The 27,328-nt window shown below is 42.7% G+C and overlaps 1 protein-coding gene across 1 annotated transcript; it reads left to right on the top strand.

The window, feature by feature from the left end:
* The first annotated feature begins 655 nt into the window (after positions 1 to 655).
* Positions 656 to 27,214, top strand: mfn2 (mitofusin 2). Its single transcript, XM_012877569.3, has 18 exons — positions 656 to 963; positions 1,968 to 2,149; positions 4,920 to 5,055; positions 6,811 to 6,973; positions 7,093 to 7,217; positions 7,321 to 7,429; positions 7,522 to 7,629; positions 9,661 to 9,814; positions 11,150 to 11,217; positions 12,157 to 12,278; positions 13,416 to 13,542; positions 16,175 to 16,279; positions 18,115 to 18,217; positions 21,530 to 21,750; positions 22,504 to 22,659; positions 23,632 to 23,828; positions 23,927 to 24,061; positions 24,451 to 27,214. Exons 2-18 carry the CDS (start codon positions 1,972 to 1,974, stop codon positions 24,518 to 24,520), a joined length of 2,277 nt encoding a protein of 758 aa, XP_012733023.2. The 5' UTR covers positions 656 to 963; positions 1,968 to 1,971; the 3' UTR covers positions 24,521 to 27,214.
* Positions 27,215 to 27,328: the final 114 nt, after the last annotated feature.

Here is a 27,328-nt window from a genome sequence, read left to right as displayed (position 1 = left end):
GCATATTGAGAAACGGCCTTCGAGTAGTGAAGCTACGAAGACGGTTCCAATACAACAGAAAAAATGTTCGTTTGGCCATCGCTGTGCAAATAAAAATAAATCACCACACCCTACAATATGATTTATAGGCTGAATAACGCTCCTGAAGACAGGGGCGCAGTGTTTTTAATTTATTTTATTCAGCAATTAACATTGACATGAAAAAAGACCGTCAGAGAGGATGGCAAAATGTACATAAACATAAACAGATGAAGATTAATTACAATTGTACAAAGTACAAAGTATTACAAATAGCAGTTGATTTATGTTAATGTTAAGACAGTTATTAAATCAAACATAGAAAATGCCATAGAAAAATAAACAACAAAGAAAGTAACCAGTAGCAGAAGTTGGGTGGAGTCAAAACGAATTTTTTTTGGCATGTCTGTGTTTTTTATTTATTTATTTATTTATTTATTTATTTATTTATTTTGTTTTAGTTTTTTACGAGATTAAAAATAAGGTTTTAAAGTCCAGGGGCGCCGTTTTATTATGCCTGGAGCAGGGTTTCCGTCTCGAGCAGAGCTGCTTCCGTTTCCTGCGGAGCTTCTTCCGTTTCCTGTGGAGCTCCGCAGACGGATTTCTCTCCTTGGAGAGGAGGGACAGACAGGCAGGCAGGGAAGAAACTCCAAGCTATCTGGACCTGGACCTGGGCTGAGGCTGCGCTGCTGTACCGCCGGCTGCTTTAATTCAGCAACAGGGACCACACGTCCAGAATCCCGACCTGACGCGGGTCACACCGCAGGAGGCCGCTTACCAAAGGCGTCGGGTGGCCGGCAGCGCAGTGACGACTTTATCCCCTAGCACAGGTAGCCCGACGGTCACACGCTAACCTTGGCGGCCCGTTTGCCTGATTAAGGTTTCCGCCCCAAACGAACCCAGGATGCAGGGGGATTGTTGGTGAGCGAAAGACCGCGATCCGAGGTAAGTGGCTGAGGTGTTTAATGTCGCTCCCTCCAGCCGCACCTCCAGCTCTTGTCACCTTTCTAGCATTTAGCGCAGGATCTGTCTTGTGGCGGCAGAAAGGCTCCGTAGTTGCGGGGAGGGATGTAGGCAGTGCGAGGGGGCAGGTGTGAAGGACCGGGGGGAAGCTAACCTGAAATGACCCCTGCGCTCCCATAACCAGCTTCCGCTGAGGATGTCTGAAACCACATCTGGCAGGAAGACGCTGCGAAGATTGGCCTTTAAGTCCTGGAAGGAGGAGCAGGAAGCTCCACGATCAGGCGTTTAGCTTCAACTCCTTCTAAAGAACATTCGTGTAGAGCAATAACGCCTCTTAAAAACTGCTTATTAGATTTCTAGTTCAAGGAAAGAATTGCTATTTCATTTCTAATTTTAGGTGTCAAAGTTCCACAAAGAAACTAAAAAGTGAGAGAAGCCTTTTATGGAATTGCGACGGAAAAGGGCAGATAGGGGTGTAGTTTGCATCTACCTGCAGATAACTTCTGCAGCACTAGCGGCGCCTTGCTGTTAGAGGAGTCCGCCTTTACCACCTTTCTGACGTATGCAGCATCTTTCCTGGTTTAGATCCCTTTTCTTTGTTGAACTCTTCTGTCCTCGTTCCTCAATGTATTTAAAGAGGAAATCTCCAGGAGCACAAACGTTTCGATTGAATTATAGTGCAAGTAATTTATTTATGCGCTGAGAGGTTGCACTAATCCACACCAAGCACTTGTGTAGGGCCATAAGCCTGCAGACGGAGGCCTGGCTGTGTCAGCATCCGGATCAATAGCACCTCTAGTAACTGAGGCAGGGAACCATGTCAGACTGGCCCGGCAGCGCCATTTATGAATCAGTGAACTTCTTAGTTTGTAGTAAAGCACATAATGGGGTGACGTCTGGCATGCTGCATCAGAATAAGGAGTGTTTTATGTTTTCAGTGGCTTGATGACTTTGTAGGCTCATACTTTGTTCTGATCTCCGCGCAGTGCCATGTCTGTATCTGTTTCGAGACCCAGCCCTTTGCCGTTTCAATGCAAGAAGAAGAAGAGAGAAATGGCTGAAATCAACGTGTCGCCGCTGAAGCATTTTGTGACCGCAAAGAAGAAGATCAATGGCATATTTGAACAACTTGGGACCTACATCAAGGAGAGCGCGGCCTTTCTCGAAGGTATGTTTCCTCGGCGTCCCTGTAGGGGAGGTTCAAAGGGTGTGTAGCCTTTGGAGAAAATGCTCAGATGAAACCGAAACCCGTTTGATAATCCGTTTCTCTAAAGTTTTTCAATACAAAAACAGAATCTAAACTTTAAATCAGAAGATTTTGTTATGACGTAGCACAAAGCACAGAACATGCTTCTAGTAGAGTAATGGAAGCTGATCTAGCGTTCAGGGTTAGTTTCCATGACCACCTGCTTCCACGCCTTTGCTGCGTCGTCTGCATTGCTCGTGAGAAACTTTTAATGAGACTTCTTAAGGGTTTCTGTCTACCGTTGCTCCTCCATAACGGCGGAGTTTTGGCGTACCACAAAGGCCCCGATCACACCTGCCACTAACATGATTCTTTAGAGGTTTGATTGGGCCCAGAGAGCCTAAAGGCATAGATGCACTCAGTTTACATTAAGGCCGGATTTCCTCAGCCCGCCTTAAGAGATGACCCAGAACACACCACTCTTTGCAGCCTGACCACAGTCCGTCCTGGCACGCATTGTAGAACCGACCTTCAGATTACCGGGTAGGAAAAACCCTCTGAGAATGGCCATCAGCCAAACTAGCTCTGCTGTCTAGAAAACATCTGATGGAGTCCACTGTGGTCTCCATGTTACAGTTACTCCTAAATCGCTAAAGGTTTTCCTAGAACTACAGGACGGCCAGTCACTAAACGAGGGAAGTGGTGCAAGTGACTCACCAGCTGTTTTACTGCAGCGCTGTTTTATGAGGTATGGGTCTCCACGGCGATACGCTGATGTAGATCCTCCGTCATCCCACACATGACAATCCTAGGAGCTTTTAAGGAGAAGACAATAGGACCTCTCTTGTTTCTTGAAGATGTATCCATGAGGCATCTATAATTTTTACGGAGGGGTTCCCAAACGTTTCAGCCTGCGACCCCTAAAATCACAGCGGTAGATACTGGTGACCCCCTTTTCCTTTCGGAAAATTACAAATATTATATTTTTATAAGAAAAAAAGTGCAGGAAATACTAAACCTTTTTAGCACATCTGCATCATATCATCTTATGACCCCGCCCCCCCCCCCCCCCCCCCCCCCCGCCCCCACACACACACACACACACACACACACACACACACACCCTAAGACGTGTCTTATGACCCCATTTTGGGAACCCCTGCCCTAGGAGACACGGGGACGTGTTTTTATTTTGCGTCCCCTTGCAAAAGATTTGCAAATGCAATTAAATGGCAATTTAAAATCGCAAATACGTTTAAAGAGCCTCAGTGAAAACGTGTTATACGTTCTTGACTCTTTGGTGCAAAAGGTTGATTGTGTAAGGTTGAGATGGGACTGCGCATGAAAACAGCTTCACTAGTCAGACTACCAACACAAAAAAAGATAGTAAAATATTTTGAATGTATTTTGTCTTTCTTTACTTCTTATGGAAAGGTTGTGTTTGTCTTAGAAGGGATCAAAAGTTCATGTTTAACCCGTTTTGCTTCTTGCACATAAGTTTGTGGTGGATTTGTATCCTAAAGAAATGATATAAAACTTCAGATTTCTCACTAACTAGATATGACCATATATGGGCAAACCTTATCAAAACCTTATGTTGTAGCAGAAAGGCTTTCAGTATTCAATATACCCCATGAACCATCTACTAGGTTATTGTGAGGGAACGCAAAAGTATTGCGTGGGAATGCAATACAACGCAAAAAAAATGTCCCCTAGGGGCCTCCGTATGTTCTGAACATGGCTGTAAATAAAGAGGCTTAGAAGTAGCAGTCAGGACAGCCGCACTAATACTGAGCTCTCACTGGGACACATGCGTCACAGGCCCTGCTCTCTGCTCGGTGTTTGTTTGTGTTGGGTCATCCGTATGTGTAGCTGCTGTTTATGACCCGTATCTTCCACATATCCATGGTGTCCCCTCAGTTCACTGCTTCCTTCCTGTAGAGGTCGGCCCCAACGAATGAAACTGGGGATCCATGGCACATCTATCTGTGGAGCATCCAGCATGGGTAGTTGCATTAAAAGGGATGTGACTTCAAACCACACACGTGTTTCCCCCCTAGCTCCCTGTTAAACGCTGTGGGGTCACCTGCTACCGGCGCTAAATAGGGCTGGACGATATAGAAAAAAAGCATATCGATAAATTAGAAATCATATTGATCGATATCGATAATTATCTAAGAGATTAAAAATATGCATTTTAAATGCAGCCCTGGCCATTTTATGCTGTTGCTTGATTGCCTATTTTTAATAAATGGATTCAAACACAACCCTTTTTTCAACCAACTTTTTACGAAAACTGTAAGTATTAAAAAAGAGAAAAAGAACACATGCTCTCTGAACTCTCTGAAGGATGATGGAGCTTTCCTGGGTTTGTAATTGGTTAGGAGGATACAGTGACTGTAGTATTAACCTACATGATAGGCTAAAATGCACTGTTTTTTTTATTGAACTTTTTATTGACCCCTGTTTTTTATATTGAACCATACGTCTATCGATCGATGTATATCGTTATTGAATTATCGTCCAGCCATACGCTAAAAGGGTAGCCAGATGTGTAGAAATGCTGCTGCTGGGTCTCTGTGCTGCTGCCTCGTGTGTCTTTGGAAGACGGTACATGCTTGTAGCGGCCTCGGGGTTGAAGGCACACCAAACATAATGCCTTTTGCTGTGACTGTTTCACGGCTGAAACCGGAGCTGATTACACACCATCAGAATCTGAGAAACTAACCACTGTGTATCCCTCACCATTTAGATACGTACAAAAATGAGCAGCTGGACCCAGTGGCCACCGAGGAGCAGGTCCAGGAAGTCTGCGGCTACCTCTCCAAGGTGGCAGGCATAGGAGAGGTGCTCGCACGGAGGCACATGAAGGTGGTTTTCTTTGGAAGGTGAGGAAATATTCGCTGCTGCTGGTAGCTGTGTGTTGATCTTCATACTGAATTTTATGATCAAGCTGAATGATTTCTTCCTTCCTGACAAGTATTCAAACTCAGTCCAAGCATAAATGTCGCATTTCAAAGGTTGTGGACCAGACTGTGAGAAGCAGTCATTTACACGCTGAGTACAGCGAAGTGTAATTCAGTCATACTAAGAGCGGCACAGTCAGGACGAAGCTGCACCTTCTGCTTTCAGTTCAATACATGACTGTCCATGATGAGGAGGATCTAACCCATCCCTGGTTCTGCCCGTTTTAAAACATCCACGGTAAAATGTTACTAGAACACAACAGATTCCACACTGGCGTTGTTTATCATGCAAAGGAGAAGCCATGAATGAAAAAGGCTAAAAAGCAGCCTGATGCTGCTCGTTAAAGCTCCTGATTGATTAGCATCACCAGACCTTCAGCTGTCTGCCAGGTGGGAGAACACAGGAGAGTGTTTTTTACTTTTTAAAGACCAGTTGTTCTTCTTATGTGGACTAAAGGTGGTACTTATTTAATGCAATCTAAAACGGACAACAGCTTGAGATTGACCAGCGCCACAGGAGCTCCACAGGGGACTCCACTCTCACCCTCCCAGTACACCCCAGACGTTCAGTACAAGTCAGAATCCTTTCCTTCAGACTTCCTTCAGACTCTGAGGACTTTGCAGCTGTCAGGTTTAGTTGAGCTGGACAAGAGTCTGAGCACAGACTGCATCAATGACTGCTTTGGGGCATGGCGCTGCAGTAATCATCTGGTCTCTGTAGTTTTTTTACGAGAGTAGACATGACCGGTGTTCAAGTGAGGGTGGAGGATCTTGAATACCTTATGTTTACTTTGACCAATGACTGGACTTCAGATAAAACCCTAATGCTGTCTGAAAAGGGGCAGACTATTAACCCAGGAACTATAGGCCCTTCTGTGTTTGCAGGTAGATGCTGCAAATTAAAGAAGGCTCAACAAGCTGATAAGACATGTGGCTCTGTTCAGGGGACTCCTCTGGAGATGGTTGTGTAAAGAAGGATTCTTTATTAAAAGGAGTAAGATGATGGAAACCTCTGAGCATGCTTAAAAGGACAGTTTTAACAGCAGGGCATCTTCAGCCAAAGGCTTCCTCAGACGCGCTGCTACACAGACCGCCACAGGAGGTCCTTCCTGTCACAGCTGGAAGCATCTGAAGACATTAGAACAGCAGTTTCCATTTTAATGAGGATTATTGGCCTATATAAAACAAACGTCCAGTGAAATTTAATTCAGTAGATCATGACTGAAACATGTCTCTGGATTTGAGCACAAAGAGTAAATAAGCCTCCAGAGCGGCTCCAAACTGAACACATTTGGTTTTAATGTGCAGATATTTCTCCCAGAAGCTTCACTGCTCTTCTTCACCTTCCTGAAACCAGCTTCTTCTGTTCTGAGAGGGCGGGCTACCTTAAGCAAAAACACTGCGTTTTCAATTCAGTTTTATTTATATAGCACCAATTCATGAAACATGTCATCTCAAGGCACTTTACAAAGTCAAATTAAATCAGATTATACAGATTGGTCAAAAATGTCCTCTATAAGGGAACCTAGGTGATTGCATTAAAGTCCCGACAAGAAAGTTTTATTTCTTATTTTCTTACAGAGCTGTTGATTGCCTCAGAACGTGTGTGTAGTTGTCTCACGTGATCGCAGGTTAACTTGGCCTCATATTGGCAGTGACATGTTTGTTCTTTCACAGAACCAGCAACGGGAAGAGTTCCGTGATCAATGCCATGCTGTGCGATAAAGTCCTGCCGTCCGGAATCGGACACACAACCAACTGTTTCCTGAGGGTGGAGGGCACCGACGGCGGCGAAGGCTTCCTCCTCACCGAAGGCTCTGAGGATAGGAAAAGTATAACGGTCAGTGGACCCAGTGCCTGTCTCAGATGGCAGTGTCTACGACATGATCCGTTTGTGGTGGGATGATTTTTCTTTTTTTTTCTTTTGGTAAATACTGACTCTGTGATGTCTCTGATCAGACAGTGAACCAGCTGGCCCATGCGCTACACCAGGATGTGGACCTGGATGCTGGCAGCCTGGTCTGCGTCATGTGGCCTAAAGCCAAGTGTGCTCTGCTGAGAGATGATTTGGTGCTTTTGGACAGGTCAGATGCACGCTGCCTAGCTTTAGCTTTGCCTGGACCGTTAATACTCAGCATACAAGACAAATGTACTTCTCGTGACCGTTAATGCTTTGCCTCTCTGCAGCCCAGGCATTGATGTCACCACCGAGCTGGACAGCTGGATCGACAAGTTCTGTCTCGATGCAGACGTGTTTGTCCTGGTAGCGAACTCCGAGTCCACGCTCATGCAAACGGTGAGACACAAACGCTCCGCGCTTCTTCAACAACTGGATCAAGTACTGAATGAGGTGAAGCTGACCTAAATCTACATGTCAACTGTCTGCAGGAGAAGTCCTTCTTCCATAAAGTCAATGAGCGTCTCTCCAGCCCCAATATTTTCATCCTCAACAACCGCTGGGATGCGTCCGCCTCAGAACCCGAGTATATGGAGGAGGTGAGTCCGCTTTGTGTTGATTAAAAACACGTCCAGTTAAACAGTGATGGCAATACAAAGGCTGTTTTCACACTTGAACCCTTCCTGGTTCTGTGTCCAACTGCCAGTCTAAAAATAATCCCTGAGTTTTAAAGACTTTCAATAATGAATTCATGAAAATTAAAAAATAAAATAAACTTTTTATTGTGTGTGCCATACTGCTTGTTGGTTCAACACTAACTGATGGGAGCCTGTGCCGGGTCTTATTAGTAAAAATTAAACCCCTATAAGAGAAGTATTAACTATGAGTCTCTGTGGTTAAGGGATCTCCTTGTGTCCAGAAAAGTTTGCTATTTCCCCTCATTAAAAGAAAACTAGCATAAATGGTTAAGGAAAGTTTCTGTGAGTATATTTGTGAGGGAATAAATATGAGAGGCACTTGGAAAAATATTGTGAACAAATTCACATCTGTCAAAAAAAATGCGAAGAGAAGTTAGCGACAAAAAACGAAATGAAAATAAGAGTTTTGGTTAAAATAGAAATATCAATCTATGCCTGATTTATTGATCAATTGTTAAATATGTTGACTTTTTTATTTCGTTTGCATTTAATGGTACATTAGATAATTTGTGAAACTTCATCAGTTGAGCAAATCATCCATCCAGCTATTTATTTATTCTTAATTGCGGCAGCATTATTCCTCTATTAGTATTGGGCTCTAAAGGGATCAACTTCAACCTAAGGAAGTAATGGATCACTGCATTTACTAGATTCGTCAACTGAAAGGGAAGAACCCAATAAAGAGGTGAGGGGAAACATTCTGGATGGAAACCAGCCCATTGCCAGCCAAGTAGCAGCCTTTTTTCAATTATTAGCAAATCTTGGGTGAAAAAAACAGGTAATGATTGGGGAGGATTAATGCAGCCCACCATAGCTGCATTTAAACGGGATCGTTGCATCATGTCTGGTTATTTAAAACAGTTTTACCCCCAGAGAGGTAAACCACTGCGGTGGTGGTAAAGCGGAGGTCAGACCGGTCCAACTTCACAGTTTTTTCTTTCATTTTAAAGAAATGTATCATTTTTATACAAATTTTGCACACAACTTGAAAAATAGCGCACTGGGAAATGAATGAAAACACACATGCTGGGATTGTTTAATGCCCATACAGCACCAGGGCGGTTGTGTTGGGTGGTAATGCTCGTCAGAGAGGGAGCGCCATGCAGGTTGGCTCTGCCTGCTGCTCCTCTCACAGGTCAAGAAAGAACATTTTTAGAATGGAAACATGACAAGAGTCAAATTCTTGTTAACAAGGCTGTTTAGCTCAAGTTGCCTGTCGAGCATTTTTATTCTGTCAGAAACATCAACACAGCAGATTCAACAAAGATGCACCTTCCTTTGAATCTTTTACAGTTGGAGCCTCAAATATCTGCTTCACATGTCCAGTGTCACATTTTAAAGCCCATTAAAGTGGCCCAGAGGCTCCTCCCTGCCTGTAGGAAAAACTGTGTTGGTGGTACCGACCGGGTCAGTTAACAATAGGGCTGGACCATAATTCAATATCAATATATATCGATCAATAGATGTATATTGATGATAAAAAAAAGGTCAATAAAAAGGTAAATAGAACAGTTTTCCTTCCTTCTGCATTCTAGCCTATCATGTAGGTTAATACTACAGTCATTACATCCTCCCAACCAATCACAAACGCAGATCCAGGAACCAAGCTCCGCCCCTTCAGAGTTCAGAGAGCACACAATCTTTTTTTCTTTTTTAAAAACTTGCAGTTTTGGTAAAAAGTTGGCTGAATAAAGGGTTGAGTGTGAATTCAGTGTTTGTGTGTTCTGTATCTAAAAATAGGTTGGTAAGCAACAGCATAAAATGACCAGGGCTGGATTTAAAGTATATATTTTTAATTTGTTAATAATTATTGATATCGATCAATATGATTTCTATTTTATGGATATGCTTTTTTTTCTATATCAGCCCTAGTTAAGAACCTTTGTTTGCTATTAGCACTGTTAACCACAGCTCATGTTCATCCTGATCCAGGTCCGCAGGCAGCATATGGACCGCTGCACCAATTTTCTTGTGGATGAGTTGGGCGTAGTCGACCGAGCCCAGGCCAGCGACCGGATCTTCTTCGTGTCTGCCAAAGAAGTTCTGCAGGCTCGTGTGCAGAAGGCCCAAGGAATGCCTGAGTCAGGTTAGACTCGCGCTCTGCCTGGTTTTTAACGAGCTTTGTGACATTCGCCAACGACGAAGGTTGCTGGGTCCAAAAGAAATCTGAATGAACCAGAAAGAAATGAGACCTTTCAGATCGACCCGGTTCCTCTCGATCAACTGACACAAGGGACTTTAAAGCTGAGCCACTAATATTACTGTGAAACTCACTGTGAGCTGTGAGGGGTAATGCAAAAATCTGCTGCAAGTCACGATAAGACACGATGAGAAGAACGCCCTGCTGTCAATCTGATCTTAGAAATGCATTGATCCGTAGAATCTGACGCAGACAACATAACGAGAATGGAGCTTAACAAGTTCTCCTGTATTTAAAGCCTTGACTAGATTTGGACCACGACTAAGAGTTCAGGCAGGTACAAAGGAAATCCCTCATTCATGTCCTCCACATGTTGCTCAGGGGAACGCTGCTCGCTGATTCCACGTCCCACACAGCTGGATGATCTGAAAGGACAGCTGTTGGCTAATCAACCTAAATAAGATGAAGCTCCTTTAATAATGGGGGGGTGGTGGCCTAGTGGTTAGAGCACAGAGCTTTGGTCCCAGAGGTTCTGAGTTCAACTCCCACAAGCTGCCATTCTGGGTCCCTGAGCACGACCCTTAACCCCAGATTGCTACCCAGGTGCCGTACAGTGGCAGCCCACAGCTCCCCAAGGGGATGGGTTAAGATGCAGAAGTGAATTTCTCCATTGTGAGATCAATAATGTTCAAATATTATTATTATTATTATTATTATTAATCTGTAAAGTGGGACATAGAAAAACCTGGAACCCGTGCTGGTTCAGGCGGCATGGTGTGGCGGTGGTTTGCTCTGTGAGGAGTGAGTGAGGATGTGGGCGTGGTTGTTTGTCCCGTGTGTCGCTGTACTGCCTTTTGATGGACAGGGGAGCTGTCCATGGTGTACATCACCTTCATTCCAGCCCTTCAGAGCGCGTCACAGCACAGACAACAAAATGAATGGGTTTTTACACAAACAGTGGCTGGTGTAGCGATGTGACACTGATCCTACAGCGCATCTGGAAGCTTTTTTCATAAACTTCATGCCCCAAAAGCCGATTCATTACGGCTTTTTCAAAATCAGAGAGGGCTGTAAAAATAACTCTCGACTTCAGCAGATTCTGAATCTTTTGATGAGTCGCAACTCCAGAAAGGTCGAGGTATTTCATTTTGGAACTAAATGAACATTTACTTGTTGCGTTTTAGCACGTATTCGCCTATACCTGTGTGTCATTAATGAAACTGTGTTAATGTGATGTTGTAGAAACCCGTGAAGACGGTGTTGTTCTTGTGGTTTTTCCAGGCGGCGCTCTTGCAGAGGGATTTCAGGCCAGAATGTTTGAGTTCCAAAACTTTGAGAGGCGATTTGAAGTAAGTTCCTTTAATGTGGAGCATCATGAAGCATTGCCACCTATGCTAGGCTCTGCTGATCATTCACACACACACACACACACACACACACACACACACACACACACACACACACACACCCTAATGTTGGTGTACAGGTTTGGTTTTTATGAAGACATATTTAATGGTTGATGTCAGAATGTTTCCTGTTTGATTTACAGAGCCACAGGATAGCTTCGTCTTTTCCTTTCAGTGAATGAACATTTTGACAAATAAACTAAAAGAAATATGCTTATAATAATGCCCTGCCATTATGAATCGATATTGCATCTTTTGAATTAGTCTAATATAAAGAACAGTGGCTTGTAAACATTGTTTGGTGCAAGTAAGTTGTTAGAAGACCTGATAAGCATTTAGTGCTGTAATTCTGGATAAATGAAACATATTAGTCTCCAAGGCTTTAACCCCCCGCACCACAACAACCTACACCCTGCAGAAAAGAGGAGGAGATTAAAGAATAAATTCAATACATAACATTTAATGATGCCATTCTCTTGTCTTGAAGCTTAGGAACGTTCTCTATTGGTTTTTCTGTCCGTATTTGTGTTCATTTTAACTTTACAAACCGTTTCCTCAGCAACCTTGACTGTCAAAGCTTAATATCTAGAAATTTCTGCAGCGCTGATTCACAGCTTGCCGTCTGTCTTTGCATGTCTTTATTCAGCTTCTTTAGTTGATCTGGAAACACGGCGAACAAAGGAATGATCCTTTCCTGTTAGAAAATGGGGGAAAAAAATCATTTTCATTTCAAATTCATTTTACTAGCTGCTGTTTTTATGTTTCATAAAGAAAATGTGTTGTTTAACTGCTTCAGGACTGTTACAGCATTTAGACAATAACGCTGATATTTGCCTTGGTGTCTGGGCATCTTGACCGACGTCTTGACTTGTCTGTGTTTAGGAGTGCATCTCTCAGTCTGCGGTGAAGACCAAGTTCGAGCAGCACACAGTAAGAGCGAAGCAGATCTCTGAAGCTCTGCGGCGCATCATGGACCTGGTGCACGTCGCTGCCCAGGAGCAGAGGTGAGCGGGCTACTTCCTGTAGAGAATTAAATACACTAAACACCACACCGACCACTCCTCGTGTATAATCCTACACACATCCGTACATTATGGAACAGAAAGCCAGCTGGTAAAGGGAGACCAAACACAATTATATTGGTGAAGTCTGATAGTCCATAAGCCACCTTCTCGTAAGATGCTGATTTACCCTGCGTTGATAACCACTCCTCATAAGGAGGAAGGTCACCTTTGCTGCCAGTGTCTCAATAAAATCCGTTTGGCTGTGGTGACAGCCTAAATAATCAATCTCTGTTCATGGGAGGAAATGTGAGAGTCCGGATTCCTGCGGTGAGCAGAGTACAGACAATTTGGGTGAAATATGAAATCTCCTATCCAAGATACTAATGGTGCTGCGCAGCTCCATAAAATATGTAGAATTTAGGCACTCTGCTTCTACAGGGCTACCCTCAGGGCAACTAAGAGGGTTACCCAGCCATTTAAATAACTTCACAATTGGACCGACCTCCAGGATTGGTTATGTGGTAGATTACATGTTTCTGCAATTCAATCAAAGCTAAAATAACATCTTGGTTTTATAATCAAATAATTTAAATATAATTAATATACCAGCTTTACACCACTGTACCCAGTTAGCATTGCCCTCAATAAAAATGTTTCCATTATTCCACAAAGGTGCCAAATGTGATTTAATAAAGTCCCAAATAATTTTATCCCATGGCGAGAGACCCCTTGACATGTCTTTCACAGAATGGCTCGAGCTCGATGAGTGAACTCCACATTATTATTTTGAACATGTCCCTTTAAATGAATGATTCAGTTAAAAACACGACGTTAATGTCATGAGTAGTCTGTTGGTTTTCTATCACTCTACTACTTCTGCTAGTGCAATATTTGAAAATATAGTTTCTGCTGAAAACAGGGATTCATCTTATTGGTAATGTAGGAGCTCTATTATTCTGAGGATACACAGAGGGAGGTTATGCAGTGCAGCATAAAGGCTAATCTTTTTTATGACTTTTTCACAGAGCTGGAAAAAAGCACCCTGCCTCTATACACACGCACATCCATATAGGAATATTCACTCTCAAATTGCTTTCTGCAGTCTAATGAGTTATTTATCTGTGCCTGTTTGCCTAGACTCTACTGTGTAAACACAAAAGAGGATCGTCAGCAGCGATTGGAGTTTATAGAGCAACAGCTGGACCTGCTAACCATGGACTGCAAAGCCAAGATCAAAAAGATTACAGAGGAGGTGGAGCGGCAGGTGAGACCCCCATGACATCATGACGTAGAACATCATCACAGACTCAACCTAAAGCGCTTTGTGTGTTCTCACGTAGTTCACTAAATTCACAGTAGATTTAGTAGTCAAGTGTGCTTCGTTTTTATGGTGTCCATTTAATCTATTAAACTGTGTGACAGAATATAATCTGACAGAATTAGACATGATAGTTGAAAATCCAATACACAAGCAACACGACTAGCATGTGCACCAATCGAATCTCACTGAGGCGCTACTTCCTGTAATTAGTTGTCTCCTACAAAATAAAAGCAAACTTTACAGCGTACCTCCTTGCTACAGTTTATTCTGTCAGCTCCATTTTTTTTTCCTTGAGCGCCGCGTCAGCCGGCACCCCGTGTCATTGGCTCCATATTTCTATGTGCTGGTCACATAATTAGAATATCATGAAAAGTGTTTTTTTTTTCTTCCAGTAATTCCATAGAAAAAGTGAAACTTGTATATTATATTCATCCATTACACACAGACTGGTATATTTCAAGTGTTTATTTCTTTTCATTTTGATGATTATAACTGACAACTAATTAAAACCCCACATTCAGTATTCCAGAAAATGAGACTATTGTGAAAAGGTCCAATGTTGAAGACACCTGGTGTCACACTCTATTCAGCCAATTAACTCAAAACATTGCAAAGGCCTTTAAATGGTCTCAGTCTAGTTGTGTAGACTACTGTGAACAGGCTGGTCAGGGTTTCCCCCACTGCATTAGAAGCCGGGCGGGCCGCCTGCTTTACTTCTCGTGCTTACACTACAATTTCTTATCTTATTTGGCCAACTTCAGAGTTAGATAAGATGAGAATTCCTTTATTGTCCCGCAGTGGGGCAATTGGGTGTGACAGTGGCATACATACAGACAGTTACACCCAATTATTAGCAATAAAAAAAGAAGAAAACAGAACAAATGAGTCTAATCTAAAATTAGCAGTAAAGAAACACAGAGCAGAAGATACAAAGTAAATACCTGAGTAAATAAATATTGCACTGTGGAAAAATATTTTTAATAGTGAAAAAGACTCCTACCTTTTTACAAAACACACAATAATACAATATGCAATGTGCATAATAGTGCAGCAGCATCCTGAAGTAGCTAAGGCCTGTGCAAGTTGCTTTAGCATCTGGGGACAGTGTAAAGGGTTAATGATTGAAACAGAACCTGTGCAACCATTATTATAATGTAAACAATTATTGAGCAGCAGAGAATATGAAGTCTAACAGCAGCTGGGAGAATCGATCTGTGGAAGCGCTCCTTAGAGCATCTTAGATGCAGCAGTCTGTCACTGAAAGAGCTCTCCAGCTCTGCAACAGCTCCATTCATGGGGTGGGAGACATTGTCCATCTGTTATGTTAGTTTTCTTACAGTCCTTCTGTCTCCCACCACCTACACTGGATCCAGGGAGCATCCCAGGACAGAGCTGGTCCTCCTAATCAGTTTATCCAGACGCTTCCTTTTAGCTACAGTTAAGCTGCTGCTCCAACAGACCATAGAAGATGGCTGATGCTACCACAGAGTTAAAGAAGGTCTTTAGGAGCGACCCCTGCAGTCTAAAAGACCTCGGCCTCCTCAGGAGGTGAAGTCTGCTCTGTCCTTTTCTTATGAAGAGCATCAGTGTTATGACTCCAGTCAAGTTTATGGTTCAGGTGAACACCCAGGTACTTAGAATAGTCCACTATCTCCACATCAGTTGCCTGGACGCGGCCCGCCTGAGACCACACATCTTGAGTTCGGCTGGGTCACTTTCTGATTCTGATGCCAGTCACATTAAAGTTAAAAAGTACCATGCAGAAAGGTTTGGTCTAAGCAAAAAGTCTGATTGAACTCTAGGACACGACGTGCGCGTGTGGGCTTAGTCTGAAAAAGCTTGTGATTGTACGCTTTTCATAAGGTCCAAATGTCTCCTCGGGTCACATTTTTGACTGTTGCCTGAAATAGATTAAAAGCAATTTCACGGCTTGTTATATTTCCAAAGCGTTGGTGTGTTTTTGATCTGGTCTTTTTGGGGAAAATGAAACTAAACCATACGCCGTCTTCCAGGTGATAAACAGACGAGTGTGTCGTCTGCTCTTCTGTTTCTGTATCCTAACTTGTCCGGCTTCACTACAGAATTGGATCTGGTTGAATGTTGTCTATTATTTTAGTCTTTTCTTTACTTGAGACCAAAATTGTCAGTCCTTTTTTTTTGTCTTTGTTTATGTTTTATTCAACAAGCAAGAGGTGGCGCAAGAGTTAGGGAGTTAATCCTGTAACTGCCGGGTTGCCGGTTCGATTCCCTGCTCTGACCGTCTCAGTCGTTGTGTTCTTGGGCGAAACAAGAACCCGAATTGCCTGCTGGTCAGAGGTCAGAGGTCAGAGGGCCTGGTGGCTTCTGTCAGTCTGCCCCAGGGCAGCTGTGGCTACTAACGTAGCTCACCAATGTGTGGCTGAATGTGGTGTGAAGCGCTTTGGGGTTGTTGGCCTTGATTAAAGCTATTTACCTTTGACCATAAGAAAACAATAAAAGAGAAAAATGAATAGGTTGACTCTGCAATGATAAAGACGACTGACCCATGACATTAACGTTTCCTACTTCCTGTGCGGTGCTTCCTGTTCCTGTCCAGGTAACTAACACTATGGCAGAGGAGATCAGGAAGCTTCATGTGCTAGTGGACGACTTCCACATGGACTTCCACCCGTCACCAGTGGTCCTTAAGGTCTACAAAAATGTGAGTTTGCCCTGGTTCAAAGAAAAATGAAGAAATGGCTGATTTCCTTATTACCATTTAAATGTAATGCAACAAAAACAGAAAACTTGGATTGGAGGCAGCGAGGCCTCCACCTTGTTTTGGTCTGTGCTCAGCAGCCCACCTCGTGGTGGAATTTCACTTATTGCTCCTTTAAATTAAATGTAGGAAGGCAGAAAATGTGCAATTATTGAATGTTTCAGTATATTTACTTTATCTGTCCATAAAGCATTCAGGTTTTATTTTTACCCCTTAGTGCCTGAAGGAATTAACAATATTGGATCAAATAAGCCTTTTTTCCCCTGTCGGATTCTAAATTGATAAATTAGGAACAGATTGTTTTAATTTGGCACACCACAGTATCAGCTGTGATGCCTTTGAGCCTGACATATCATGGTGTGTCAGTGAGGAAACTGGGGACTGCTGTGATTGAAGGAAGCTGCTGTCGGGGAAGGGCTGCTTTGATTCTGAGGAAGGTGTGTTGAGGGAGAGAGACCTGTGAAGAGGGCGAGGCTGTGTTGGGCTTGTTCAACCGATTGAAGGTCATAGTCAGTCTACCGTCTCCACATGCTGGTCTTTGTGCTGTGGCCTGTGATTTTAAAGAGCCACGTCCTTCAAGTCCTCACCTTGTGGGTTCAGCACTAAATCCCAGGTTTCAGAACAGCAGCCTCCTTTCCTAAATACTTCCATCATAAACATGCAAAGCTGAGCCACTTGTAAGCTGCCTCTGGTCACTATTTAAATGTGTGGAGGAAGTAATATGTCTCCTGTACCAGTCTGTTATATCATACATCGATGCTACATCACTACCTCCACCTGCAAAGCTGTATCGCCCCCTTGCAAAGGAATTGATGTGGAGCTGTGACTACCTGGCTTGGAGATCCAGGAGCATATCAGAGGCAGGCAGTCAGGTGTCTTTTTGTTCCTTGTGTGGAAAGTTGACAAGCTTGCAAAATTTAGCCCAAGCCCAGAGTAAACACGATTGTAGCCACCAGAAACGGAGACGGCCTCAGTTCTCTGGAATCCCTCTGTGACTGGGCCTTCTCACAGGCGGTGGTGTCAGTGGCTCTCAAAGGGACGGAAATCACATCACTGAACCACCCTTAGGAGGCCATATGGCCTTAGCCCACAGATGACAACACAAGCCCAATTTCAGAGGCACACCAGGGCTAAACCAAAGCTTGTTCAAACATGAATCCCCACCTGTTGGCGAAGGAACAGCAGCTTCCTTAACTTTAGAAGAGGGGGGAGAAAATCTTTGTGCTACCCTCTTTTTTTTCCCCTAGAATTGACAAATACATGATGTTAAGTAGTATTAGTAATTTTAAAATAACAGGCCAAAAGTAGATAGTACACATAATTGCTCAGTTTTAGTCCCCCCCTTCTTGTCTGATTTGGTTCAGTCCAGCTCCCCACGTGGAAACGAACCTCCCTTCATCTCAACAGTAGGTGTTAGAGCAGTGCTGCCGTAAAACAGGCCAAACACAGCAGGAAACGTTGCTCTCCACTGAACTCCACTAGCTCTGTATCTCCCGCTCAGCCCTCCTGGAAGGTGAGGTCATACTCCAGGCTTTGCTGATGCCGTCATAGCCAGTATGTCCTTTTTGAAAGAATACAATTTATCATCATAATTTCACATGAAAAGCAGTCGAGTAGATCTCGTTTGGCCAATAATACGATAAAAACAAAGGTATCACTTAGTATATTGTTTCTTCCCTAGGATAGAGGATGAAATGAACTACTCTGTACTGTAGAGATACTTGAATGTCTGCCTTTTCTGCTGACATGGTAAACACCGTGATCGTTTTGTGTTTTAGGAGCTCCATCGTTACATAGAGGAGGGTCTGGGTAAGACCATGTCTGAAAGGTGCTCCAGTTCCATCACCTGTGCCCTGCAGGCCACACAAACGGATATGATAGGTAAAACATCTGGCAACTACCTGCTAATGTATCCTGGTACCCTGGCTGTTGTTTCTGCTCAGGCTCGTGTTTGCTTTGTGCCACTTACATATTGCTGCAGGCTACATTGTTGGATCAGTGATATGTAGGGTTAGTCCACCAACATGACTTTAGAGCTGGAGAGATTTAGAGCTGTACTTACATGTGGCTGCTTGAGTTTTAGTTCAATAAATCAATTTTCATATGTGGAAGTATTTACTGATATAAGCAGAATTATTCACACCCCTGGTAGTTTAAGTAATCTTTTAATTTGAAGATGCTTCTCCTGACTAGAAGCAATACCAACGTTTGGAGTCCTGACCCAATCTGACAGATTTGTGGGGGTAGCTAAAGATTGGGGTGATGATGAGATGACCTTAAAACAAGCTGGAACTCACCGCCAAGATAAATATAATACAATAAAAACAATGTTTTTAACATTGATAATTCTTTAGTAAAGTTTATCTTTTGAGAAATTTGTCTCATCACGTCTTAAAAGCAAACATCTTGTTAGATAAAAATAATTTTAAATCTAAATTTGCCAGGGATATGAATAATTTTGGGCACAACTGTCTACCTTTCCATTTTATATGCCTGAAATGATGCATCTATTTGTCCAGTAACAGTAAACTCATCTATCTATGCAAATATAGACAGACAAGAGCTCTTCTGGTTAAGGGAATGCTGTCGTGTTGTAACATTTTGTGATTTCTGAACTTCTGATCTCTTGGAATACAATTTCTAAGTATGTGAGGGTGTTGTTGCTCGCCTTTGTAGTGTCTGAACAGACTTCAAGCTTCCTTTCACCAATATCTGACCTGCCTCTGTCCATCCCTCCCTGATAAAACATTGCTGATCAAAGCGCTTTTTAATCAGTCATGGCCTTTATCAGCATTGCTTTAGTTTCATGCCTGTCAGATTCTCCAACTACGCTTCCACTCTTCCACCTATAATCCACCACAAACAGGGGAGGGTCCTCTCTGTCTGCACCAGTCTTTCACTCACATGAGTAAACCCACCACCTTACAGCTAGCTGAGGCTGCTATCCCAGCAGATGATGGCAGAGGAGATCACACTCCAGCACAGACCTCTAGAAGAGCTGCAGCATCTCGCTGCACACCATGGAGGACCTAAGCTCCATCCTCACAAGCCCCTTCTGGTTGAAGGCTTTGCTTTTGTATCTCTAGTCCAGTCTGTTGTCCAGGTGAACACCAACAAATTTATACTCCTCCACCACCTCCACGTCTTCTCCCCCGTGATGGAAATATTGTTTGATCTTTTGCTTGTTCTCCTGAAATCTTCAAGCATCTTCTTTGTTTCACTCCCCTTCAAGAGAAGATGATTGTTTCCACACCATGCCACAAAGTGATCCACCATGTCTTTGTACTCTAGCTTCTTGTCCATCTGATACAACCCCTGACTGCAGATAGCAGGACTCAATCTTGGGCTGGAAGTCTGAGGTGTACTGAGTGACTGTTCAGTATTTAATTAAAGCCCTTCTCATGTTCTTTCTGATTGTGGCACCTCATTTCCTTTTTAACCATCCAAATCTTCAGCCAGTCACTTCATTCTGGATAAGCTCTATTTTGTAAAGTTCTTTCCCTTCTGTTTTTCAAATTTCATGTCCCCTTCCATAGACAAAGGGTCAAACATGTTTCAAAAACCTAAACCATCCATCTGTGAACAGAACTTTCTTATTAAAGCCTATTGTCATTAATTGTCGCCTCATTACTACCATCATTAATTTTTCACTTAAAACTGGAACTTTTTCTTTAGTTTTCCAAACTGCCACAGTTACCACACAGTTCTTAAAAACCTTGGTGCAGACCCCAATAACTTTAACCTCTGTTGAACATCAAACCTTCCCTTCATTTTAAAACCATGACTTTGCTGGTGTCCCCCAAGGCTCAGTGTTGGTGCTCCTTCTGTTAATCGTCTACATGCTTCCTCTCAGCCACATATTCTGATCATGTAAAAATAACATTATTTTTACTGTTTGGCAAATAATGCTTAGCTATGCTTCCTTCCCTTTTGACTGTTTTTAATGGAGGTTAAATCATGGTTCTCCTTTCTTAAACTAAACGGCAGCAAAACTGAAGTCCTTCTTTTTGGTATAGTCTCCACCCTAACCAGGAATTCTCTACTTGTAACTAATTCATCTTTCCCTCCCCTCAAATGATGACCCTGTGTATCAGCTTTGACAGTACTATGTCATTGCAATCTCATATCTACGACATCATCAGGCCTGTACTAATCTTCCCAACATCAGTCCATACGCTGTGGTCCTCGTCCATGGTCTTTTCTCTTCAGAACTCTTCTTACTTTGAAAGGTCTCTCTAACCTGGCCCGCCTGTCTCAGGTCGCTACCCCCTTCCCCTCTCAGGTCTTTGTTCAGCGCTCACCTTGTTGTGACTCCTGTTCATCTTGCCACCATGGAAAATAGAGCTTTTAGTCACTCTTCTTATCAGCTTCAACCTGACCTCAAAAATATTGACATTATCTTCAAGTCTAAGCTCATCTGTTTAAATAGGCTTCCTGCCTGTAACATTGATCCTAGTTGTCATGGTTGTTTTATGCTTACTTTTCCATTGTTACCGTATTTTTCGGACTATAAGTCGCTCCGGAAAATAAGTCGCATCAGTCATAAAATGCGTTATAAAGTGGGAAAAAAAAAGCATATATGTTGCACTGGAGAACACGCATTTATTCAGAAGTTTATTTCACATAATCCAAGGCTGAAAACTGGAATTTAATCTGGTAAGAAAATGTATTCAATTACACAGCTCCATCCACAATTGACTGAATAACATGGAACATACTTAGGAAGTTGAATGGGGTAAAGTAGCATAACACGGCAGCAACTAAAACCGAGAAGGTTCTTGTCAGCGCATTTCAGCGTACTGGCCCGTTACACTTAAAGTTGTCAAAATGAGTGTAATGGTGCTACGTGCTAAGCTAACAGTACGACACGGATGTTTCAGAGCAACATAAAGCTCACGTGCATCAGTGAAGTACTGTTTCTGAAACAGCGAAACAACTTACAAACGTCTTTGTTGTCTATAATTTAATGTTTCAATTAATTTAGAAGTGGTACAGGAGCAGCATATCGTTTTCACAAGCCTAGAGCGCCCTCTTGCAGCTATAGACAGTAATGTTTACTATTTGGTTCATGTTGGTCAAATTAATGGAAAAAAAAATGCATCTTATAGTCCGTAAAATATGGGTATCTCATGGATTGTTTTGCTGCCAATCTAAGGTGACTTTAACTATTTTTTTTTATTATTATGATTATAGAGGGCCTGAAGCCTCTGCTGCCAAACTCTGTTAGAGAGCAGGTCGACAAGATTGTTCCTCGCCAGTACTTCAGCCTCACATATGACCTGGCCTGTGACAAGCTCTGTAGTGACTTTCAAGAGGACATCAGCTTCCACTTTTCCCTTGGATGGACTATGCTTGTCAACCGCTTCCTTGGGCCCAAGAACACACGACGGGCCCTCATGGGCTACAACGACCAGGTGAAATTCTGTGGAATTTGGCTTTTTGTCCCACTGTGGAATACATCATCTGAATTTCTATATTCTTTTGCTTAAACAAGGACCCTGTCATATAGGTGTGAACGATAAAGGCTCAGAACTCTACCCCTCTGGTGCATAGCGGTCACTACAGTGGACAGCTGTTTAAAAGTCATTGTTTCCTAAATGCAGTGGTTTCTATGGTGGTATTGCATATCAGTCCTTAGAATGCTCTGAACTGCTCCCCTCCACTGAGGTTAATTCAGTGGTAAGTTGTTGTAGCTACAAGTTAATGTCATCGGAGTCCAAGATGGCCGGATTAATGATCAGGCCCCGTATTCACAAAGATTCTCAGAGTCATCTCAGAGAGCTCCTATCTTTGCCTAAAAATTCCTACCCAGGAGTTTTAGCTTAAGATTGATTTAGATATTTATCGGTATTATTGCTAAAAAGGACGTGTCTTATCCATTAATTATGTAGCCAAAAATTGCAGACCTCTGCGATTTGGAAATTGTGTTGTTGTTTTTTAAATTGCAATTATATTGCAAATGCGATTGATTGTCCGGCCCTAGTTCTAACCTCTGGAATATTGCCACCTGTGGACTTTTTAGGTGAATAATTTGTTTCGCTTACATTAGGAACTACAGGTCCTGCTACTTGGACTCACCTGATTTATAAAAAAAAAAAAACAGGCAAACATCATTCCCATGTTGGATTAAACCGGGCTCTGGGCTTTTTTTCCTTTTTTGCTGGCAGGTTCCTCGGCCCATGGCCTTAACACCAGTCAGCACCAGCATGCCTCCATTTCCACAAAGCTCTATGACTCAGGAAGAGCTGATGGTCACCATGGTGACGGGTCTTGCATCCCTTACGTCACGCACATCCATGGGTGTCCTTGTGGTTGGTGGCGTGGTGAGTCTGAACACACATCATATTATAGATGAGAGTCGAGTGTCAATTTGACTTTTAGAAGTTTTCCAAATCTTTGTAATCTAAAACAAATCTATGATTAGATGCTCTCTCTCTAGTTAATTTCTTAAAATATTACATTTATATATTAATTTTTTTATTAATTTTTTATGTCCATCCACCAAAAGTGTTTTAGGGCTTCATGGTCTTTACCTTGGATTAAATCTTGGCTAAACGTTTTTTCCAAATTGACTTGTTCCCATCCTCTACTGTAGATGGTATTTTCAGCTTTGCCACACAAGTGTTGCATTTTAACCCAAGTAGTGGTAGTGACAGTGGCTCACTGCATTTAGGTGTCTAGACAAGGGGAGGATGACTTGCCGAAGTTGAAACTGATCACCAGAACAGTAATTTCAGGTATTTGGAATACGGTCTGGCTGTTGATGCCTGACAGGCTGGCTTTTAAATGCAACTAGGAAATGTTGTATTTACAAGCTGGCCAGCGAGACTGAATTTTAGTTTTCTGATGTCAAAAAAAAAAAAAAAAAAAAAAAAAAGTATGAATCATATACAATTAGTATATAAATTCACTAACATATCACATCAGTATGCTTAGTATAGCACAAGATAGCTGAATGTTTCTGAAGCCCAGCAGTGCTAAACAAACTGGTTTAAAATAAAAAACGGGTTTGCCCTGCAGTTTTTATGTTGAGACTAAAGTTTTTTTTCTCTCCAGTCGGATGCAGAGAAAACACAAATTTCATAAAAGTTAGAAAGATATGCAGTTGTCATACGATTCCTTACTTTAACTACATCCTGGCCTGATGACTCGTGTAGCTTTAGCTCTTAGCCAACAATCGGGCCGAGGCTGGAAGCTTGACTAAGTTAATTGAAGCAGTAATTGCTCTCAATCATCTTCAGTTTGTTCAGATATCAAAGCTAGTGGATCACCTGAAGCTTTGTAAATGTCTGCAGATTTGGAAGGCAGTGGGATGGCGCCTGATTGCGTTGTCACTGGGTCTCTACGGGCTTCTCTACGTCTATGAGCGGCTCACGTGGACCACCAAAGCCAAAGAGAGAGCCTTCAAGCGGCAGTTTGTGGAGTACGCCAGTGAGAAGCTGCAGCTGATAGTCAGCTACACTGGATCCAACTGCAGCCACCAGGTCCAGCAGTGAGTTTCAGCAGTAAACATTGGTCAGAAATCTCCACCTCCTAGCCACAGCGGTCCTACTTAAACATCTGTCCACATGTTTTTGCTCCTGTTGACAGAGAGTTGAGCAGTGTGTTTGCACAGCTGTGCCAGCAGGTGGACGTCACCCGTCAGAACCTTGAGGATGAGGTCAATGACATGAACAGGAAGATCGAGCTCTTGGACATTCTGCAGGGCAAGGCTAAACTGCTGCGGTAAGATCTGCTGCACCGTCGCTGCACCACCTCCCAACATGCAACGCAGCCGTTTCAAACTAGAACTGGGACGGTATGTGTGTTGGACTCCCAGAGCTAAGCTACGCCATTCTGACGTGAAAGTAAAATACGCAGCTATTCACAGCCTCCAACAGAACGTCTTTATAAGGGGTATTAGCTGACTTTAAGAGTTGCAAAGGATCGACAGTAGCAGAAATGATGCTGTGGGAGGAAATGGTTAGCAAAGTTTGCACACTTTTCCATGTTTGTGAAAACCAAAACCAGCTTTGAAAACTGCACTTTAGCATTGACTTAGTAATCCGTCAGACGGTGACTGTGAATCTGTGATGCATCAGTGTGGATCTGAAATCAGTGTTTTTGCTCGTTAGGAACAAGGCGGGCTGGTTGGACAGCGAACTCAACATGTTCACCCAGCAGTACCTGCAGCAGAGCAAGTGACCCAGCTGGAGCTTCCAGTGAGACCGAACGTGTGCAAACGCTCGCTGGACACACGCGACGCGGCTAATTTGGGGTTTAATTGCGACGTTCGGCTCTGAAGAGGAGGCTAACTCAACTTAACAGCTCTGTAGTATTTATAATGTGTTTGTGTGGAGATGAAGTGTGTAGGATGCATGTCATGCGACCCCGGTTTGAGCGATAGAAGTAAATCTTCCTCTCTGGTGATCTCTGTATGTGCATTCTGTCCAGGTTCAGTCCATCTAAGGAATTTCACTGTTTTGTTTGTAGACGTGTGTTGTAGGAAAACATGATGCATAATTTATTCCTGGCTACTCACTGTTAGCATTTTGTCATGTTCTCAACTGATAGGTGAATGGCTGGGATGCACATCTGCTTTGCTCTTATTTCAATTCAAACCAGATTATTTTTCTAGCTCTGATTCAACCACACATGTTTCAACTAGAGCTACACGATATATATCGCCAATATATCATGGTTGCATTATCAGTGTGTGTGATATGCATATGAATAGGACTGTTTAGGTTGTTGGCTATTGTATTCCAAGTGTTATGAACTCACATTGTACATGCTAATATTTAGCCAGCCGGTCCCACGGCAGCAGATGTTCACACTGGACACGTGATATTGTCCAGAACGCTGAAACTCAAAGAGAGAGAGAGAGACTGGAAAGAAAAACAGTGACGTTGCAACGGATATCCTAGTTGCAATATTTATCAATATTATTGCCATGCCGATCTTTTCTAATATCGTGCAGCTCTAGTTTCAAAGCACTTTACAAATCTGATTTATGTTCAGAGGAATGTGTTCAACCCTGTCAAATCATACATCAGTCACATCAGTTCCAATATGATCCTAAGTATAAAACAATGCAGTGAAGTTCATTTCATTATTTAAATTGCTAAAAAAGTTATCTTTTAACTAAGGAAACTTGTGATGCATGTACAGTAAATTAACTCAGTTATGCCAAATTCAAATCTGTATCTTAATTTATTGCTGACCAACAAACTGGTTTGAGATGTATGTTTGTTTTTTGTTGTGGGATTTTTTTCTTGTATAAATGTAAATCCATTATTTTGTCACTGTTTTCCCCTTTTCAGCAAATGGAAGAAAGGCGATATTTCCGCCATGGTGATCATACTGTTCTTGTGCTGACACATAATTATTTCTCTTGCTCATTATTCTTGCACTTAGGCTCACTTAAATTAATTTTGGCTAATGGACTTAAAAAAAGAGACATTTTGTCTGGTTTCATGGTAGTGACAGAAAGAAGTGGATGAAAACGTCTGGTTTCAGCCGTACATCCAGCACTGGGTTCTACGGTCCATCAAAACAGTTCTAATAACCTTTTTATTAGCACATCTGCTGCTTCTTGTGGGGATGGGGTTATACGTTGGTGTCCTCTGCATACATCTGATGACATGAGCTGGACAAAATGCAGGAAAATCATTTGCCTACAAACCAAAAAGGAAGGAGCCAGCGATGTGCACCATCACTAGTAGTTTTGCTCAGAAATAGTTGTCATCCATGCAGTTTTCTGTTGTGCTGCTATTTTCTCCGTGTCACTGCTCCAGCTGAAAAAAAGATAATTTAGCTTTAAGAACCAGACTAAGCAGATTGGATGGCTGGTACCAAAGTCTTTCTTTAAATGTGGGAAGATGGCTCCTATTACACTAATTTTAGCTTTTAGATCATCCTTTAGTTCCATGATTTGCGTGTGTTCCTTAAGCCTTCTGCTCTACTAGACTTCCCTAGCTCCACTGGAGTAAAATAAGGAAGTTCAAACCATCTCCATCTCTGCCTCAAACCTTACGAGCAGACAGATCTATAGAGGAGCAGAAAGGCCAAAGTAGGTGGGTTAGCAGGCCTTGTGAACAACAGATGATGGGATCAAGGACGCGTTAGGGGGAGAAATCTCTGCTGCCCGGATATTAAACCGTTAATATTATCTGAAGTTGTGCTATGAACAAAACACCCTGAGTATAAAGCTCTCATTCAGAAGCTGACTGTGATCAAGAGAACTGAGGAGATGGTGACAGAGGGCTGGAGAAGGGTTGTTTTGAGGCAACAGACTGGGATGTACTGTGGCAGTCACATGGAGGAGATATCAATGTCATGATGACTGAGTGTAGGATCATATATCTCTATATAAATATATATATGAACAACAGTGAGACTTCCCCAATAAAAAAAGATGGGCCATCAACAAGAAGAGCCTTCAGAGAGGGAACTGAATTATTGAGGAGTAGAGAAGCAACATAGTCAAGAGACAGCAAGGAGGTGTGCGAGAAGCTGAGCGCTAACTCCAACTGAACAATGAAAGATGTTTTGATGTGCTCTGGTTCATCTAATACTTTGGAACAAGCTCGGTGCTGATCTGCTTAGCGGCGATTCTCTAGTTTTTCTTCAACACAAAGTGCTCCTGGATCAGTGTGTGTGCTCTGTCTTCTAAAAACCCCTGTTGGTCGTGGTTGATGGCCATTCACATTGAACCAGGGTCTGGTTCTGCTGGAACTTTCTATTTAGCGTTTCTTTCCACTATCACCACATGCATGTTCAGTATAAGGGATCACTGTCTTGGAAACTATGATTCGATTGAATTGCCTTTGTCATTGTAAAGTGGCTTGAGACACGTCTTGTGAATCTGCGCTATATAAATAAACAATTTGTGCCTCACTTTGGTCCCTCAGAACAGAGTTGCTGATTGGACGAGTCCATATAGAAGCAAGAACAGGTCAGTTTCTCTGTAACCTGAGAGCCAAGCACCAGACCAGAACCTTTCATGTACCA

This window comes from Fundulus heteroclitus, chromosome 1, assembly GCF_011125445.2.
Source record: "Fundulus heteroclitus isolate FHET01 chromosome 1, MU-UCD_Fhet_4.1, whole genome shotgun sequence".
Taxonomy (NCBI): domain Eukaryota; kingdom Metazoa; phylum Chordata; class Actinopteri; order Cyprinodontiformes; family Fundulidae; genus Fundulus; species Fundulus heteroclitus.
This window is presented reverse-complemented; position numbering and strand designations above follow the sequence as displayed.

Excerpts from the sequence above, each read along its gene's own strand:
- mfn2 (XM_012877569.3), top strand. The coding sequence starts at position 1,972 with ATGTCTGTATCTGTTTCGAGACCCAGCCCTTTGCCGTTTCAATGCAAG. Across the intron at positions 7,218-7,320 it reads GATTTGGTGCTTTTGGACAG|CCCAGGCATTGATGTCACCA; the intron begins GTCAGATGCACG and ends GCCTCTCTGCAG. Across the intron at positions 18,218-21,529 it reads CACACAAACGGATATGATAG|AGGGCCTGAAGCCTCTGCTG; the intron begins GTAAAACATCTG and ends TTATGATTATAG.